The sequence below is a fragment of the Agelaius phoeniceus genome, chromosome 2 (genome assembly GCF_051311805.1).
Source record: "Agelaius phoeniceus isolate bAgePho1 chromosome 2, bAgePho1.hap1, whole genome shotgun sequence".
NCBI classification, from domain to species: Eukaryota; Metazoa; Chordata; class Aves; order Passeriformes; family Icteridae; genus Agelaius; species Agelaius phoeniceus.
In genome coordinates, this window is record NC_135266.1 from 66,128,296 (window position 1) to 66,146,630 (window position 18,335).

Below are 18,335 nucleotides of genomic sequence, written 5' to 3' on the forward strand. Positions count from 1 at the left end.
TCTCCCACCACTCCTTCCCTGCTGACAAACAGCAGGTCCAGCTGGTCGACTCACTGACCAGCTGTGTCAGGAAGTTGTCTTCATATATTCCAGGACCTCCTTAGACTGCTTTCTCCTTGCTCTCCTGGACCTGCAGCAGACATGCTATAAGCTGAAGTCTCCCAGGAGCACAAGAGCCAGTGCTCTCCATTAGCTTCTCACGGCAGCTAAAAGACTATTCCATCTGCCTTTCCATCCTGGTTGGGTGCTCTATAACAGATCTCCCCACCAGGAGATCTGCCTTGCAAGCCTTTCCTTGATTCCTACCCTACTGCTTCCATTGTTAAGCTCTAGCCAACCAAAATACTCCCTAACTTACTTCAATGCCAATTATAAAGAACAAGTAATATAATTTCAGGAAAAATTTGAACAGTATCCAAGCAAAATTTGGGCTTATGAAACCAAAAAAAATAATTGTCTTCATTTTTTCAGAAAAAACACAGAGGCTGACTAGGCAAGAATTGCCCTTATAATATCTAGCAAGGCAAATAGAAATGTGCACCAGTAAGAATGTTGCAAATTAAGATGCAGAAATTGAGAGACTTTGATGACAAAATATGCCATCATTATATTTTCGCCATTTTTAACTTAATTTGATTCTTAGCATCCTTCCATAGATAAGTACTTACTAATTACTTAATACTCATTAACCTTTCTTGTTGGAATACTTTTTTTCATGCATCTGTTGTTTGTTTCAGAGATGCTTATCACTCTTTGAATAAGTATCAACCTAATTTTTAAAGAAATCCAGAAACTTCCTGCATACATTTTTTTTACTACTCAAACAGACCTTTATGGGAACTCTAGAGGACTCTACACACTTAACTGGCCAGCAAAGTGATAAAAGCTAAACTTATCTTGAGGGCTGTTTAGGATCCCTTGATTAAAACAAATTGGGAAATTAAACAAGCTGTTAGCAGGATTTCTTGACAGCAGCCAGTGTCCCTTCTCTAGAGCTCTTCAGAATATCCAAATCAAAAATATTTCCAACTGACTACCAAGATAATTTCACAAGCTTATTATAGTTCACTTTAGGAATTAGCGTCTTTCTGCAAGTTCTCATGTCACTGGCAATCAGTGTTACTGCTGAGAGTTCTCAATTCTTCTACTTAAGCCTTGTGTGTCTTCTTAATCCCTTTAATTCTTGCATTTTGACCTAATTTTACTTCTCATTGTCATGCTTCTTTTGCTGCTATCTGAGCCTTACTCTTTATCACAAGAATATAAAAGCTAAATTATGGATTATTTTTAAGTAAGAAGCCTGTTAAGTACTTATAGGGCCACCTTATACCTTCCTTGTCTCTCATCTGACCAGGTCAAATGAAATCAATGGCACTATTCAGCTCAGGAAAACAAGCGTGATTGAGCTTCAAGGGCTGAACTGGTAAATTTTGTTGCAACTGTATCTGTTCTTTGAAAGTGTGATTACTCAGCAAGTGATCTCAGGTGGAAACTAGAAAAATACTATCAATAGGTATTGGTGTTTGAGACATTTCCTTTCTACTCAACCAGCCCAATAGTCCAGGCACCCATTCAATACAGAAGAAAAGACCATTGACCCTGACTCAAGGAGAACTGGAACAGAATCAATATCTGCCTTCTCTAAACCCTGATCTAAACCACCAGCCTAAGGGTTATTCTGGAAGGCACTGATCCTAAGCCATTTTATTCTGTGGAACATAGCAGTGTCACCAGCAAAGGAGAAATATAGGGGGAAAAGGAGGAGAGAACACAAAAAAAAAAAAAAAAGACAGAATTTGTTGGCCCAATGTAACAATACTTAGTTGAAAGTGGAACATTCAAGTGCAGGCAATATTCAAAAGAGTGAACTCATATACTTGGGCAGCAAACAGAAAATCAATAGAAAACAGGCCAGAATGTAAGCGAAGGCACATTAGTGGAAGTATGTGTTAAAAAGCCTCTCAAATGAAGGAAGGAATTGCATCCGAGACTTCCATGTTTGGAAAAAGTGCCCTAAGTTCTGTATAAAAGACAATTAAAACCATAATTGACTCTCCTCTACTAATCCAAGGCAATATCTAAACTTACCCTTCAATTACACTGCATTGCTTTTTAAAGAAAATTATTAAAAATCCAGGATGGGGAGGAGAGGGAAAGCTTTCTTTGTTTTTGGATAAAATCACCATTTGAACTCAAATAATCAAAACCATACAAAAATTCTCTTGCTATGTCACACTTGCTAAATCACTACCTTAACTTGTCTCAAACAAACATCTTGTTTCAACTAGACAAAACAGGTCTTCTATGTCCATATTTGGAGGATAAGGTGATATTCAAGTTAGAAATGGAAAATTCAGTAATTCCCATTATTCAGTCTAAAATCCCAGGACAAGGAGATCAATATAATAACTAGAACAGAAGACAATGAAAATCTTTCCACTGAGATTAGTAAGGCTTGTACCAGACTTTCTATATGCCCCATATAAGCATCTCTTAATCCTGTATATTTTCACGGATAGATAATTTTGCTGACACCTTGCAGCCACATTGACAATAACATCCCCACGAACTCATCTTTTATTTACAGTAAAGTTTATTTTGATTTTTTTTTAATAGATAAACTGTAGTGTCAAGCAATTTAAATCCTCTGATAATACTTGCAGTAAGAAGCGTGACATATGGAAAATTGTTTGGGCACCATCCTAGAGTATATTAAAACAGCAGCAACAAGCCTGGCAATGGACCAGAATCCAATACAGTACTTGGCAAATGATGGCAAACAAACCATCAACATGTGATGTCTTCATTTTTAAGCCAAAGATAAATGTAGTTGATGTGTCTTGCCAAGACTCGTGTGCCCAAATGCCATAAGTGAGGTCAACTGAGGATGCTGCAAATAATCCCCAATCGTATTTTACCCATTTGCTACTTTAGGAACTATCAGATATTCAGTCCAAAAGGTCTGATATGATACTATTATTATAGCTCACCCAGGAAAAAACATTGGCATTTTGGCTTTGAAAAATAGCACTGACAACTGTTATAGTTTAATAATTAAAGTCAAGGGTGAAATATTATTCCCTCATACATTAATAAAGCATACAAGAATGGTAAAGTTCCTAAAAAAATATTTGTTTAGCAAAACAAAGGATGACAGATGCAATACCTGTATTTCACAAACTTAATAGAGAGTTTTCTCTAGGCAGTGGAACATGATTCTTTATTTCTTGCATAAACATATTTGGGAAAAGTTTATTAAATTTTCCCATAAATTTGGCTTAAAGGCTAATTTCAGGGAATTCTTTTTGAAAGATTCTCTCTTCAGTAGGGATTTAGTCAAATGTTAGTACAGCAAAATGCAGTACTGTGTTAAGGCATTTAGGGATCTGTAACAAAAAGTTTAAGTAAGATTTAGCTAATGATGTAAATCACCAGTTTTAGTGAGCCATGGCTTTGTGATGCTTTGGCTTTAAGTCAGAAAAGCTGCCCAAAGAGCCTGAAATGAAACAATTCTTGTTTCCCTAGTGATCCTGACATTCCTAAACCAGCTATGAGACTCTGTCATTACTTCTCCTTTGAAACCTTTCTACCCTTGAGGCAAGGTGCTGCAAGATATCATAGCAGTCCTAAAGAAACAGTTTGGAGGACTCAAGCACTGAGCAGAGAATGAAAGTAGGTAAGGGACAGGCAGATTATGGTTCAAATTAAAGCTGAGTAGGAAATGGGTTTTCCCCTCACACAATCAGGGTGTTTTTTTCAGAATGCTCCAGACCAAAAAGCCCACACCAGGCTCATCTCATTTTGTTACTCAAAACAGGAAAATGTAACGGAACTGACTAATGCCACACTAGTAATATTTTGCATTATTACTAGTGTGGCATTGGCCTCTTGCAACAAAAAAATACTAAGGCTGAACACAGAAATTTCTTCGATGGCTGCTGCAATCCTGGTTGACAGTTTCCCAAGCTTCAGAAGACAGACAGGGGAGGAGGGAGAGCAAACACAGCAAAGTACTGCGATGAGAGCACGAGTCAAGTAACAAGCAGGCCAAGAAACAGGTCTTCTTTTGAAAATATCTGGGATCAGACCACTATTTACAAGAGATGAACATTCCTTCACTGACTTTACATGACCTGATCTTGAACATTTCAGAGCTATCTACAAAACCTAAATAGAATAAAGAATTTTTCTTATGGGAATCAAAAGAAGAATACAATAGCTGCTCTCTAACAGGCAGTCCACATGCTGCCACAGTAGTGCTGCTACCCCAGACACCACTGCTGGGCAGGGGAATGTATTTCATCTTGGTACTGCCTCTGGAGGCATGGAGGTTCTGCTGGGGTATGAGTTTACTGCCAGTTTTGGGGTATGTTTGTTTTACACTACACAATCAGCAGAATCTGGCAAAAAAACTGCCTTAAACCAGTTTAACCAGTTTCAGATTATTTAAACAGCAACTTTAATGAGAAAATATTTCCTACAGAATAGATAGCTAGGCATTAAATCCAGATTCTTAGTCAATTATTACGACTTACTGCAGTGACAATAATGAATCTCAGATAAGCAAAAATGAAGAGAAGGTAAACAACAGACTTCAGTTTTAACTGCATTTTTTATGCCCAGTTCACATAAGGAGTAAAAATGCCTCAGACATCCCTCATAAGGGATGTAACATAAAATTGTAGTGTCCAGTTTTCTGAAACAGGCACCAGAGCTCAACATTAGCTCAACTGGAGCTAATTTCTGTGTCAACTTTCATTCCATACAGATTAATGCCATTTTGCACAGCTGAAGCACCAACTCTATGCAGTGCCCTACACACATAATTTTGCCTAGCTTCCAGTACTATGAACTTGTTGCAGAAACTGCAGCTTCTCCTTAAAATTATCAGATATAAGTTAGTCTATGAGTGTATTTTTCATTTACTAAAAGACTGAATCATTTTCAACTGGATCTTTTTTTTTCAGCCTAGTGAGTCTCTCAATAGTGTTGAAACTTACATACCAGAAATACATGCAAGAGTTCAGCTATCAGTCTAGATTTGCATTTTACCTCCCCATGAGAAATAGAAATCCTGCTTTCCCTGTGTTCTGGTAGCATTCATTTCTTTATTAATCATTGAATTAAGAATTTTTATAATGTAAACATCAGGATTCACCACTGTCACATGCTTGCACTTGCTAAGAAGGGTTTTTTCTCCACCTTCTTAATGGAATGTAGAGGCCACTCTTGAGGAATGTGATTCAACTGAGACTATTTTGCAACCTTTGTGAAAAAGAAAATTCCACACTTCTTTCAAAGTTTCACAGAAATGGACTCATAACACTTTTTTGGTACCAAAAGGTCTCCACATTATTATTTTAAAATTAGAATTCAAGACAAAATGGAAATTAAATTCTTAATATGAACCACAGTAGTTTTTTTGAAAATGTCACTAACTCAGCAGCATCTGATGTACTACAGAGTCTTCTTATTCTAAGTACAACAGAAATGCATGGGCTCATCCACTTTATAGCAGAACATCTTCCCTACATAGGAAGCATAGGCTTTCTACCTTTAAAAAGCATTAGTGTTGATAAAAAGGGGAATTGTGTCCAGCTTATTTTACTTTTTAATTGCTCTTATTAAAAACGTCATTTAAAGCCATAAAATATTGACAGCCATACATTTGTAGGTAATTGATGCTGACAATAAGACTCCTTCAGAGCTTTAAACCTCAACCAGTTCTTCCTGGTGAAACCTCTAATTTTGGTTTGAATACAGCAGGCCTATGCTCTTGCTTGCTAATTATAGTCCTAAGGACTTACTTTCCTTTTAAATGGATTTCCTTTCTCTTCATATTCAGCCCATGTCTGTTCTCTTTAGTTAGCATCACAAAGTTTATTATGAGCTAGCCATAATCCCCAAGCTACTCTTCATTTGTCTGTACATCAGTTTTCTCTGCTGGCCACTAAGCAAAGAGCCTTGTTCCAGTGCCATATTTCATGCTTTCAGGTCCCAGGTCATGCCTTGGTATGCAGCATGGCACTCACCTTACTCCTGCTGAAAGAAGGGGAGCAGGCAAGGGGCCAGAGGGCTGACTTGGCCCTTTCCCCCTCACCTACCCACCCAGTCTGCTGTTGCCCTAACTTGCTTACCATAAATACTACTGCATGTGAGAAGATAAACAAAATTCCAAATCCACAACAAAGCTCACACCAGAGCAGTTTGATGACTCCTTGTACTTGGTCTCCAGGCAATTGCATGAAATAACACCCTCAGGCCCCAGTCAGACTTTCCTCATTAAGAGGCCAACAAAAGAGCTTCTGCATTTGTTTTCATAAGTCATGGTATAATAAGCATGGCAGATCAGCCACCAAAGACAGACCTAGAGGAAGTCATGCTCTTCTCCTATTTGCAGTTCAGAGATTATGAACAAATATCACAGGACATGTAGAAAAGTATTTTACAGGCAACATACAGGTCTGGGGCAAAAACAACTTTCTAATTCATGTCACATGAAAAGAGCAGGAAGTGCTGTTGTATGTTCCCCTTGCTGAGGCATGAAAGCCTAGAAGATACAAACTACTTGGGTTACAAGATGTGACTTATTTTAGGGCTTTTAAGTTATTTGAAATTACTTAGCTGAATTATACAAATGCATATTCATTCATTGAATCATGTTTTGAAATGCTTCTTGATTTAAACCAGATCACTCAGGGACAATCACACAATTCAGTTTAAGTGAAGTCCCACTTACTTGATTTATAGCACTAGGCACTGCAGGGTAGCACAAACCTGTTACTACTGCAAAAATCTTGAAGAAGTCTGAAGCATGGCTTTCTACAATGGATGTTGATCACCTGTGCTCCATCTTTCACTCAGCTCTTGTGTGGAGTCTCTTAATATGATTTGGCTTAAAATCAAAAAAAATCCTAAACAATAGCCTTGGTACAATTGAAAGTCTGCCAAAATACATCTGAGCTGCAAAACACTGGCTTTGAAGTCTTTCTGAGGAGGGTGGAATTAGAAGTAGATTAAATTGCTGGATTTTTCAGCTGTTACAGATTCTAAAGACATTGCTAATAAACTTGAGATATTTCAGACAGACAACTACTAATGTTTTGATCACAACTTCATCAACTTTAAATACATCTTTACCATCTTCAAAATCAGAAATACTGTGAAATGCAACACAGCTCATTTTTCTGTCAACAAATAGCCTCAGGATAGCAAAAACCATCTTACCATCTTGCTAAGTAGTGTTGATGACAGTAATGTCACAACTTCCAAAGGTTCTAAAAAATCAACAAGCACCTTACTATCATGATTCTTTGTATTCTGAAAAATAGCATGCTGTTACAATTGACAGGCTGTTACAACTCTGCCAAATAGAAGCAGATGCGACAGGTAAGCTTTCCAATGAAAAAAATCATATATTAGGTGCAATTTACTTTGACTACGTATTTGCCACTAAGAAGTGTTAAATAGCACAGAGACAAGTCCCACAAATGTTGGTCTCTCAAGGGGCAACTCAGTTTTAAGAACTGATGTTTAACAGCTCACTGAGAGCAAACTTTCATCAGCTTTAATTACCCCCATCACATAAAACCTCAAAACAATCTCAAGACTGAATATTTGTTCACTTACTAAAAGAATAATTCAAAAATCATGAACAATGTCACCTTGTGGTGACACCTGTTATAAAAACGTGTTGCTATGGAAAGACAGCATCCCATGTTCTGTTTTACATACCTTTAAGCTTCTCTAACCTCTATCTCCGTGAAAAGAAAACATTTATGGAAAATAAGTCGAGTGTTGCAAACTCTTATGTCACTACCTGGTATCTAATGTCATCAAGATTTGCAAAGACATTTCCAAAAGTCTCGAAAGGTAGTGTTCCCTCTGTGCTTGTTCAGCACAATAAACAGTAAAACATGTTTTAATATCCCGCTCCAGCAATGGTAGATGGTGACAAAACTGTCCAGTCTGTGACAGACAGGACAAATCCCTGTTCACTGATCTTAATACCCTTAATTGGCTATGCTTCTTGTGAAGCAGTAACACAAGCTGTGTACAGGAGCTGACAATCAGCTAACTTGAAGCATACTTTCTAAGAAGTATATTATTAAATCAACTAATAAAATTCATTGCCAATTACTCATAGAACTATGTATCACATATTTAAAAAGGCATTAAAGTAACATAATCTAGCCACCTGTTACCACACAGAGGAATATTTACATTTAGGAATATCCACATTAAGTCAGACTTTGGAAGGGAAAAAAAAAAGCCTGTTGATCTATTTTGCTTACCCTTTAAACTGTTCTTTCTTTCTGCTTTTAAAACAAATTAAAAAACCACAACATAGTTCTCCCTCAAATGAGTACACGCCAGTATTCTCAATTTTTTTCAAATAATTTTCTTTTGCATCCCTCACAATCCCAGAAAATAGTATTAACCAGAAGATTTGACACCAGTTGCCTGACAAAAACCTTTGACAAACCATTGAGGATTCTGTTAAGTACATAGAATAAAAACTTGAACTCTACACAACAGGTACATGTTTTGATATGAATAATGTTTTGATAGGAGTACTCTTAGAACTGGAAGCTTTAAAAAGATAGACAACAATAAATAAATGAAAAGTTTGTCAAGATAAAGACTTAGGAGAATTTATGTGTGAAGAGCCTGGAGAGGGAATACAAAGGCAAAACTACAGAAAGTATACTACTACTACTATCTGAGTACAGAAGGTATCTGAGTAGACTTACAGAATTTCACTTTCTTGCTAGAGTAGGTTGAGGTTTTTTCATTAGGTGCAATTACCATTTCATCAACACTTCTCTTCATAATCATCAGAAATAGTTCAAAATATAGGAAAGCCATAAAATCAATCACATTCCAGGAGATAACACAGACTTCCCTCAATTAAATTTGATGTTCTTCAACTCCCAAAGGACACTTAAATTCTTTGTCTTTAAATAAGAAGAAAAACTGAGATTTTAGGAGTACTCACCACTGTCTTCAACCAAAAAATGAAAAATGTCACTGGTGGCATTGTCACTCCCTCGTAAAACATAGCATATCTTCATATCATCAATATCAGCTGGAAAGATGAAAAATAGACTTTATTTTAAATTACGAAGATAGGAAACCTTTTTTTTTAGAAAAAAAATTGACATGTGTTAAATGGTTTAGCTTCAACAAGAGGGAGGTCAAGGTCCCACAGCAGAACTGAGGAATTTCAGTATTAACAGTGTTGAAATTTTACAGATATCATTCATTCTCTCTCCCTTTACTTCCTCCTCCCCAGGGCTCTCTTTCTTTTAAGCTGTATTTACAAAAATGACTGAAATAAAATTGACAAACATGGGCTTGACAGTCAGAACTACTTCATATTTTTAGTGGTTTCTTTTCTTAAACAGAGGTGTATCCCCACAAGGATATTGATTCTGTCATTTTTCAACCTGCAAAGTTCTGCAGAGGACAGTTACAGTGATTGACTGTTTTAAGAACCCAAATAGATGCAATTAAAGTAAACAGAAATTACTTCAGTAAGGAAAAAAAACTGATGTAGAATTTTGAACCAGCAGTTACCATAAACTATGCAAAAGATAAACAAACATTTGTTAATAATGTTTCTTTTCTGGTTTCCTTGAGTAGTGATGAGAAACATGTATATACATAAAAACTAATTTTTGTCACTTTCTTTGAAGGACTGCTGTTGGTAAAAACCCAAGTCTGATACATTTTTCAAGAAAAAGTGTTAGAAATCAATCACATTAAAGTGGAGCTCAAGTACCACCCAAGTTCTCCTCTGATGTTAGGGTGGATGCATGGGTAAAAAAAACAAAAGCACTTTTGTTAGAGCTTCACAAATCTTCAGTTCCAAAAGTAATCAGACATCTTTGAGCGCAAACAAGCTAAGAGCATTATCAGCAAATATGTGTAACTGAAGAATCTCTTCCATAAATGTTTGAAAGTTAAAGATCAAAAATTCATGGGGCTGTAAAGAGGATGCAAACAAATACTTCTTCATGCCAGTAGAAGACATAAATCTTTCATCCAGCAAACACACCAGTACTCAGCTCTGCTCATGTGGGTAGCCTTATCAAAATCCATGGGTCCAGCATACATAAAGATAAGCACTTGAACTGGTGCTTGCAGGACCAGGACCGACTCATAAGAAAAAGAGGCTGCTTGCCATCCAAAGACCTTAATTTTGTCAAAATAATTGCAAAGAATGATCTGTTTTCTCTTCCTTAACAGCATGTTTGGAGTCACTTGAGCAAGTATGTGCTTTCCTTCCACAGCTGATTAGGTTGTGCTAGCTATATCAAAACTTGCCTAGTTATAATAAGCACAATTCACAATTGGGTAACCACAGTGCCTGAAAAATTAATTTTATACTGGAATTCTCCAACATAATTTTGAAATACATCAAGCATAATTTTTTATTTCAAAAAATATAATTATCCCCACTATCAGAAGGCTGTGTTCTAAATAATTGCTCTGTCCTCTCTTTCAGTTACAGGAATCTGAAAAACCAGACTGTTCCTGCTGCTTGCACACAATGAATCTTGTTACACTACTCAAAGAGGTCAGGCTGCCTGTTCATACAACCACAGGAACAAATCCAAGAAATGGGAGTTTGAGTATGGACTTCACAAACTAGCAAGCAGCTTTCAAAAATTTTTGCATGATGTCCTGAAGAGCTTCATTTGACTTCAAAGTTGTCCCAGTTGTGAATAACGACAGGATTGAGAAGTCCCTTCCAACACAAACTGGAAGAGTCTAAGAAGTTTTACAAGCCCCATAAGAACCCACATGTGTTGATGAAACTGGAACTACTCAGCGTTTTGAAAGAGGTGGCACATGACAGGACAGGAGGCCTAAAGAGAGGAGAAGATCAAAACATAAAAAGCACATAACAGGTCCAATAGTCCATACAGAGGCTTCCCAAAGTCCTTTGCAAAATCTGTGCTTACACTGGGATCATAATGAATATGACAAAAGAGGGTCTTGTTTATTTCTGCCCTGAACATTAGACAATTATTTGTCTCAGTGTGGCTAGCATAAGCAAGACCATCTCAAAGGCCAATATTATTGAAGAAATGTGTATTTCTTAAAAACACTCTTCAATCCAACACAAAATAAGAGCATTTGTGCTGTGTGTGAAACTGTGAAGTTACACCACTTTCTGGGGATCCTCACTAGCTTTTAAACCAACCTTTCCTAAGAGCTGCATGCTTCTTACTTAGCTAGGGCAGTCCCAGGATATTAAGACAGCCTTCAGGCCATATGGCTGGACAGCCAATTCAAAGCCAAGTAGCAACTTCATTATGGTCATCAGACAAATGTACGCCTGGCCACATGGCACGGGAGGAAATGGAATATGTACTTCTCCCAAGTGCTACACATCCTCAAAAAAAAAAAAAGGGATATCACTGTTCCTCTGCTTTCAAAGAACACCTGTTCACTAATAACACATTCTTCACCGTAAGAGAAAATCCACTAAAATAGGTGATAAGCTGTTTTTTTGCTCACTCCCTTTCTCTCTTCTTTCTCCCGTATTCTGACAACACTCTCAACATTACTCACAGTTCACAACTGAAGCCTTACATTTAAGGAACTGTTTGGTCCCCAAAGCTTGGACAGTTTGGTCTCCTCTCATCCTCTTTTTTGCACCAGCATTGCAAAACTTAAACTTAAAACTTCAGCCATTGCAAAGTTCATCAGGCCTATTTGAAAGATTTGGTATATCTGACAAGAACATTACTCCAGCCAAGACTGTAACATGGCTATGTACCAGTATGGGCTCTGTGAAATGACACTCAACCAACTGCAAGTGTTCACCTCAAGCCTTTCCACCTACACAGCCTAGCCTGACTGGGCCCATTTAACTCTGAGTGTCCATGCTGTTGGAGCTGTTTGCTCATTCCACAGCTGCAGAAGGCTGCAAAAAAACCTAATTTCATTGTAAATTAACTAGCCACTAAGTCATTGTAAAGTAACATGGAAAATTCTCCAGAGAATAGCTAATGCTCCCATTTCAGTTAAAGTTACTTCAGAGCCTTGGGTTGAGGCTTTATTTCAGTATATATGACACATGTGGGTTTTGCCCTATTTATATCACTGAATGTTTTAGTGCCACGTAAAAAGTAAGTACCACTAACATAAGTTTTAAATGTTTACATTACCTTTTAATTTACCACAAACACTTTGTGGTAAAGATTTGTGTAATTAAGGTAATTTGTGTAATTAACAAATGCACTCATAATATATTATTTCCCACTGGTGGGGAAAGGATTTTGCTTTACAGTTAGGTGTGCTCAGACTGTCTTGCAACCGATATCCGAGCCATTAGTTAATAACAGCCTGGCCACCCCCATAGCATTTTCTAAATAAAACTGCTTAAAGAAAGCACTGTCTCTTAAGATGTACAGCCCAATTCTGTTATCCAAACTTTTATCACTGTGACTGACAGAAAGTGCAAATCCCGGCTATTTGGAATAAGCTCTCCAAAGAAATGAAGCTCCTTTAATCAGTGTTTACCCAGCAGACCACATTTCCTGTTTAAAGCTGTCACGGATGTAATAAAAAATAAACAGATGTAAAATATTATGAAGCCATTTTAAATAAGCTCTTTGTTGAAATGTTTCTCCCATCAATTACTATAGAGTTTAGCATGAAAAATAATGTTTCCAGGGATCTAAAGAAAGGACATGAAGTGTTGTAGTACCTTGGGTGAACTGGCTGATGCTATGGTTGCCTTTCCCCAGGTGAATCAGGAAGCCATGGCGTGGACCCTCTGTGATTCTGATCTTAAGAGTGACATGTAAACTGTCCCTGTCTTCCACTTTGAGCACTTTGTTGGTAATCAGAAACCCGATGTGACCTGTGGCCAGAACACGGAGAGTCTGAGCACCTTTATTTATTACAACTTGAGGCACACTGTTGTCCACAGCCATTATTCGAATCTTCATAGTCTGAGGTTTCCTTGTTTCAAACACAGTGTTGGGGAAAACATAGAAATCTGTATGAGTGCCGTCTGTAACAGTGAAAGAGAAACTGTCCTCAACTGATTCTGAGCCATCATGTTTGTAGCTGATTAGATTTTCATTCAGATCTTGTTTAGTGAAGGTGGTGACTGGTTTGGAGTTATTGAGCATGATCTGGCCATGAACTGGTATTTGAGTGATGATAAACTTTAGCAGTGCATCAGGTGTATCTCTGTCTTCTGCAGTCAGTTCAAATGGGGTTATCAGTTTGTACTCATTTTCACTCACCACCAGGTTATGGATTGTGACAACAGGTTTCTTATTGTCCACATCACTGATAGAAATTCTGAAAGTACGAAACACGGGGTTATAGCCATCAGTCACCTCAAACTCAAAGCTGTCCATTTTCACCTCATCTTCTGAAGTATGAATGTAATAGATTTTATTGCCTGCTAACAGGAGTTGAGTGAAAGTGGAGATGGGTACCCCGGGCTGATCTGTGCATTCAAGATGACCACGAACAGGTGGTCTGGTGATCGTGAAAACTAAGTTCTCATCTGGACTGTTCAGGTCACTGGTACTAAGCAAATCAGTGGTAAGGGTCACCTTCCCTCCTTCCTTCAGAGAAACTCCTTTGCTGATGACATCTGGGAAGACAACATCAATGCTGCCTATTGTCACATAAAAGTAGCGGTCAATGAGAGGATTTATGCCATCTGTCACATCAAACTTGATAAGATCACGAACTCCTTGTTGACCAAAATGCACATATCGAATCAAATTTCTATCCACTTCGTCTTGGGTGAAGTTCATTCCCCGGGTGATATTTTCAACTCCACCTGAAGGCTTTATTCTCTGTAAGAGGCCTTGTCCTGGCCCGTAAGTTATAATGTATGTCAAGGTTTTGTCTTCAGAATCAAGATCAGTAGCCTTCAATATTCTGTTATTAATAGTTCTAGTTTCCCCTATTTCAATCTCCAAACCATCATTGATGGCCATTCTGGGCGTCTCATCATCTACAGGAATAACCATGATGGGTACCATTTTCCTAATGGTGTGTTTACCATCTGAGAGCTGCACCTCAAAACTGTCCGCCCTGGTCTCAGAGTCATCATGTTCATAGAGAATGCTGGAGCTCTCTGTTATCTGATCCAAGGTGAAGCTCTCCACTAGGACAGTTCCGTTGACCAGCTGGTTCACGATGTGGCCGTGCCTGGGAAGCCTGGTGATTGTGAATGTTAACTCATCAGCAGGGACATCCGCATCAACTGCATTGAGGATGGGGGTATCAATCACCAGGCTCATGCCTTCCATCACAACAAACTCTCGCAGGAAGATTTCAGGCTCTTCGTCATTGATCGGCACAACAAGAATGGGGAAGAAGTGCCTCTGGGAAAAGTTAATGCCATCAGAACAGCGCAAAGCAAATCTGTCTTCAACAGGCTCTACACCCTTATGTATACTCTGGACATAAAAAATGTGCCCTTGACGGAGGTCCTTCAAGGTAAAAGCACTTATAGCTACACCTGCCCTGGATTTCTCAGATCCTGGGGCAGGAGAGATGTTCTCTACATACCCAGATGTGGGCTGAGCAACAATTGTGCACAGTATATCATCACTAGGAGTATCTACATCTTCAGCCCTGAGGTGAGCAAGAGTAATGACCCGTTTGTCACCTTCTGTCACCATGAACTGCTCCCCCACAAAAATTTCTGGAGCTTGACTGTCAACAGGAAGAATGGTCACCAAGACTGAAACTCCTTGAACAACATTGCCCCTGACACGCCACTTCTCAGAGAGGTCAGACAAGGTAAGGTTGAACACATCCTCTTTGGGCAGAAGGCCTATTTCACCACCGGTATGAGCATATACCACAGCACCATCCAGCAGATCTCTCTGGGAAAATCTCTCTGCAGGCACCCCTTGAACCAGGATGCTCCCATGCTGAGGAGGATCCTCTACAATGAAGGTCAACATAAAGTCATCTGTATCCTGATCCGTGCCCTGAATGACATTAGCAGTGATTTCAGCAGCACCATTCTCCAGCACATCAAGGTAGGAACCAAGAGTGCCTGGGGGCAATCGTAGCGTAGGAACCTCATCATCAACCGGGTGCACACTCATTTTCAGTGTGATGGGCACAAAATGAACCCCATCACTCACATCAAGCCTGCAGGTATCACTGCTGGTCTCAGCTCCACTGTGCACATACACCACCCTCCCTTGTCTGATATCCTCCAGGCCAAAGATGCCTCCTGGAACCAGACTGTACCCAGAGAGCTGCAACTGGCCATACCGAGGAGCCTGGGTCAGGATAAATCTGAGACGGGCAAGTTCAGTGTCCGTGTCACTGGCATCCAGCTCAGCTGGACTAAGGACATGGCTGCCTCCCTCAGGCAAAGTGAAGCCAGTATTAGTGATTTCGGGAGGCTGGTTATCCACAGGCTGCAGGTAGATGGTGAAAGTCCCTTTGGCTGCATTGCCAGCTGCATCTTGCACTTGATACTGAAACTGAATCAAATGAGGAGCCACCCCCAGCTCCTCCTGTGGGGGACGGTACGAGATCTTGTGATGGTTGATCTGGGCTTGGGTGAAATGCGTAACTTCCACGGAGTGATCCTCAGTCAGCACGAGGGATCCAAGGCGTGCTCCATAAGCCTCAGGAGGGTGGTTGGAGTCAGTGTCAGTGGGGGGCTGGATTACTGTGTAGCGAAGCTCCCGATCCCCCGAGTCCTGGTCAGTGTAACACAAGTGCTTCCTGCGCAGGGGCGTCACCTGCTGCTCTGCAACGATTAAATGCAGGCTGCTGCTGCTATGGAGCTCTGGGGCTAACCTGTCTACAGGATGTACCCTGATCACAAAAGTCTGCGGTCCAGAGCGGTTGGGTGGGTCATTGTCATCCTGGACTCTAAAGATGAACTGGTCCAACACAACCCCAGGGCCAGGGCTGTGAGCCCCAAAGTGGTGGTAAAAGAGACGCCCTTCCACAATGTCCTGTTGCAGCCACTCTCTCACTGGCTTTTCATAGATGAGGGAACTCCCTGCTACACCTGGCACTTTCCTCCAAGAAAAGCCCTCCTCTTCTTCCTCCTCTTCCCAGCCAGGCGGTGGCTGTGCCTGACGGAGCAGGAGCTGCCCAGCCGTGGGGCCAGACTCCACTGTGAAGAGCAGGATGGCATCCTGTGAGTCAATGTCAGTGGCACTAAGAGCACGGGTGGTGATGGGCACTGTTTCACCCTCAGCCATGGCAAGCCCTGTGTTAGCATTAAGCAGGGGTGGCTGGTCATCAGTGGGCACCAGGGTAATGGGGAAAAGGAACTCAACGCGGTGGCGAGAGCCACCATCTTCCAGCCGCAGCACAAGGTTGTCACTGAGCGGAGACTCGCTGCCGTCGTGCTGGTAAATGACTCGGCCTGCTGCCAGCTCAGCCACTGTAAAGTGTTTACGAGGGGCAGCAGGTCCTGGGGTGTCCTCCAGGAGAGTGAGGTGGCCATGCCTCAGCCCTGCCACCACACTCACCAGCACCTGCTCAAGGTCATCCTCATCACTGACCACAAGGTTGGGGCTGGGACCAGGGCCCGAGAGAGGCCTTGACTGCCCCTCGTAGAGCACGAGACCAGTGTTGCGGGTCACCACAGGCGCCAGGGTGTTCATGGGCTTCACCACAATCACGAAGGCAAAGGGCTCTGAGGCAGCACCCTCTGGGTCCAACACTTCCAGTTCAAGCTCAAAGAGCCTCTCCCGATCGGAGTCCTCCATGGGTGGCTGATAGGCAATGCGCAGCTCCCGCACATCCCGCTGGCTGAAAGACGTGACAGGCAAGCTCCGGTCGTCCGTGCTGACCATGTGGCCTTGGCCAGGACCAAAGGGAGAGGTGATGTTGAAGAGCAGTAGATCGGGCGGCGACTCCGCGTCCTCAGCTGACAGCATGTCAGGCGTGAGGGCGGTGAGCACAAACTGGTCCACCTCCATCATCAGCATGGCCAGGAAGCTGGGTTTGGGGGCCACGTTCTCACTCCCGGCGCGAATCCGCACCAGCACCTGGAAGTACTCTCGCTTCAGCAGCGCCCCGCCGCCCGCCGCCTCCCGCAGCTCGGCCACCAGTGGCACCAGGTCGCGGTTCGGGGAGCCGCCGGCGGCCGTGTGCCGGTAGCGCAGCCCCAGGCGCAGGAACTCCTCGCAGTCCCACATCACGGACGGCATCGGGCCGCCACCCGCCGCCTCCCCGCCCCCGCCCGCCGCCGCCGGCGGGTAGTTGAGGATCTCTCCGTAGCGGGGCAGCCCGGCCAGCAGCGGCAGCAGCCCCACCCGGCAGCGCTGCCGGCCCGGCTCGAAGGCGAACTCCAGGCTGCGGGCGTCCAGCGGGTTGCTGGTGCCCCGCAGGCGCTCCACGGTGAGGGGCAGGTTGCGGGTGACGATCTCCAGCTGGGTGAAGAGCACCTCCACCTCCAGCACCAGGGGCAGCACCAGGGCGCGGCTCGGCGAGTCGTAGCGCAGCTGCAGGCGGACGCGGTCCCGGGCGGGGCTGCGGCCGCCCAGGTGCGAGTACTGCACCTCGCGGGCTCCGAAGTCGCAGGTGAAGCGCCGGGGGCTCAGGCGGCCCGGGCGCTGCCACAGCGGGTCCTCGTCCAGCACGGTGAGGTGGCAGCGGTCCCCCGGCTGCACCTGCAGCACCAGGTCCCGCGTGGGGTCCAGCCAGGCGGAGCGGCCCAGGGGCACCCGCAGCCCGCGGTTGGCCACCACCACGGGGTCCGCCTCCGGCGACCACGGCGAGGAGACCGCGGCGCTGCTGCCTGGCGGCGGCTCCTCCGCCCCAGCCCAGGCACAGCCGGCCAGCAGCAGCAGCAAGACGGCCAGCAGCCGCCGCGGCCCGGCGGGGAGAGGCTGCATCGTCCTTGCCGGCGGAGGGTAAGCGTCGAGAACCTCCGGCAGCGGCGGAATCGCGGCCCCAGTTCCGCCGCGGCGCCGCTCACTCCACGCACACGCTGCGCTCTGAGCGCGCCGCGCTCCGCTCCAGAGGGGAGCTCCGCGGCCCGGCAAGCCCCGCCCCGCGCCTCCGAGCAGCCAATGGGAACCCGCGGGGGGAGAATCCGCCATTCGCGATTGGGCAGAGCTGCGTGCCAATCATGCAAGTTACGAGAGGGTCGGGGCTCCCCCTCCTTCCTTCCCGCGGCCCCCCAACAGGTTGTGGAGGAGAAGGCGTCGGGAGAGCGGCGGCGGTGGTGGTGGTGGTGGCGGCGGTGCGGGAGCGGGGAGGGGGTTGCGCGGATTGCTCTGCTGGCGCCAGCTGCCGCGGGAAGGGAGCCCTCCAGTCTGGGGGAGGGCGGCACGGCTTTCCCGGAGCGTAGGAGC

At 43.1% G+C, this 18,335-nt stretch overlaps 1 protein-coding gene across 1 annotated transcript in view; it reads right to left on the reverse strand.

Moving 5' to 3' along the window:
• FREM2 (FRAS1 related extracellular matrix 2) overlaps positions 1–17,873 on the reverse strand; it is a 120,420-nt gene extending 102,547 nt beyond the window's left edge. The window contains exons 1-2 of the mRNA XM_054654989.2: positions 12,725–17,873; positions 8,999–9,088 (exon numbers count right to left, since the gene is read on the reverse strand). Coding sequence (XP_054510964.2) covers positions 8,999–9,088; positions 12,725–17,873 — 5,239 coding nt within the window. The remainder of the gene's footprint in view (positions 1–8,998; positions 9,089–12,724) is intronic.
• Between the last annotated feature and the right edge of the window lie 462 nt (positions 17,874–18,335).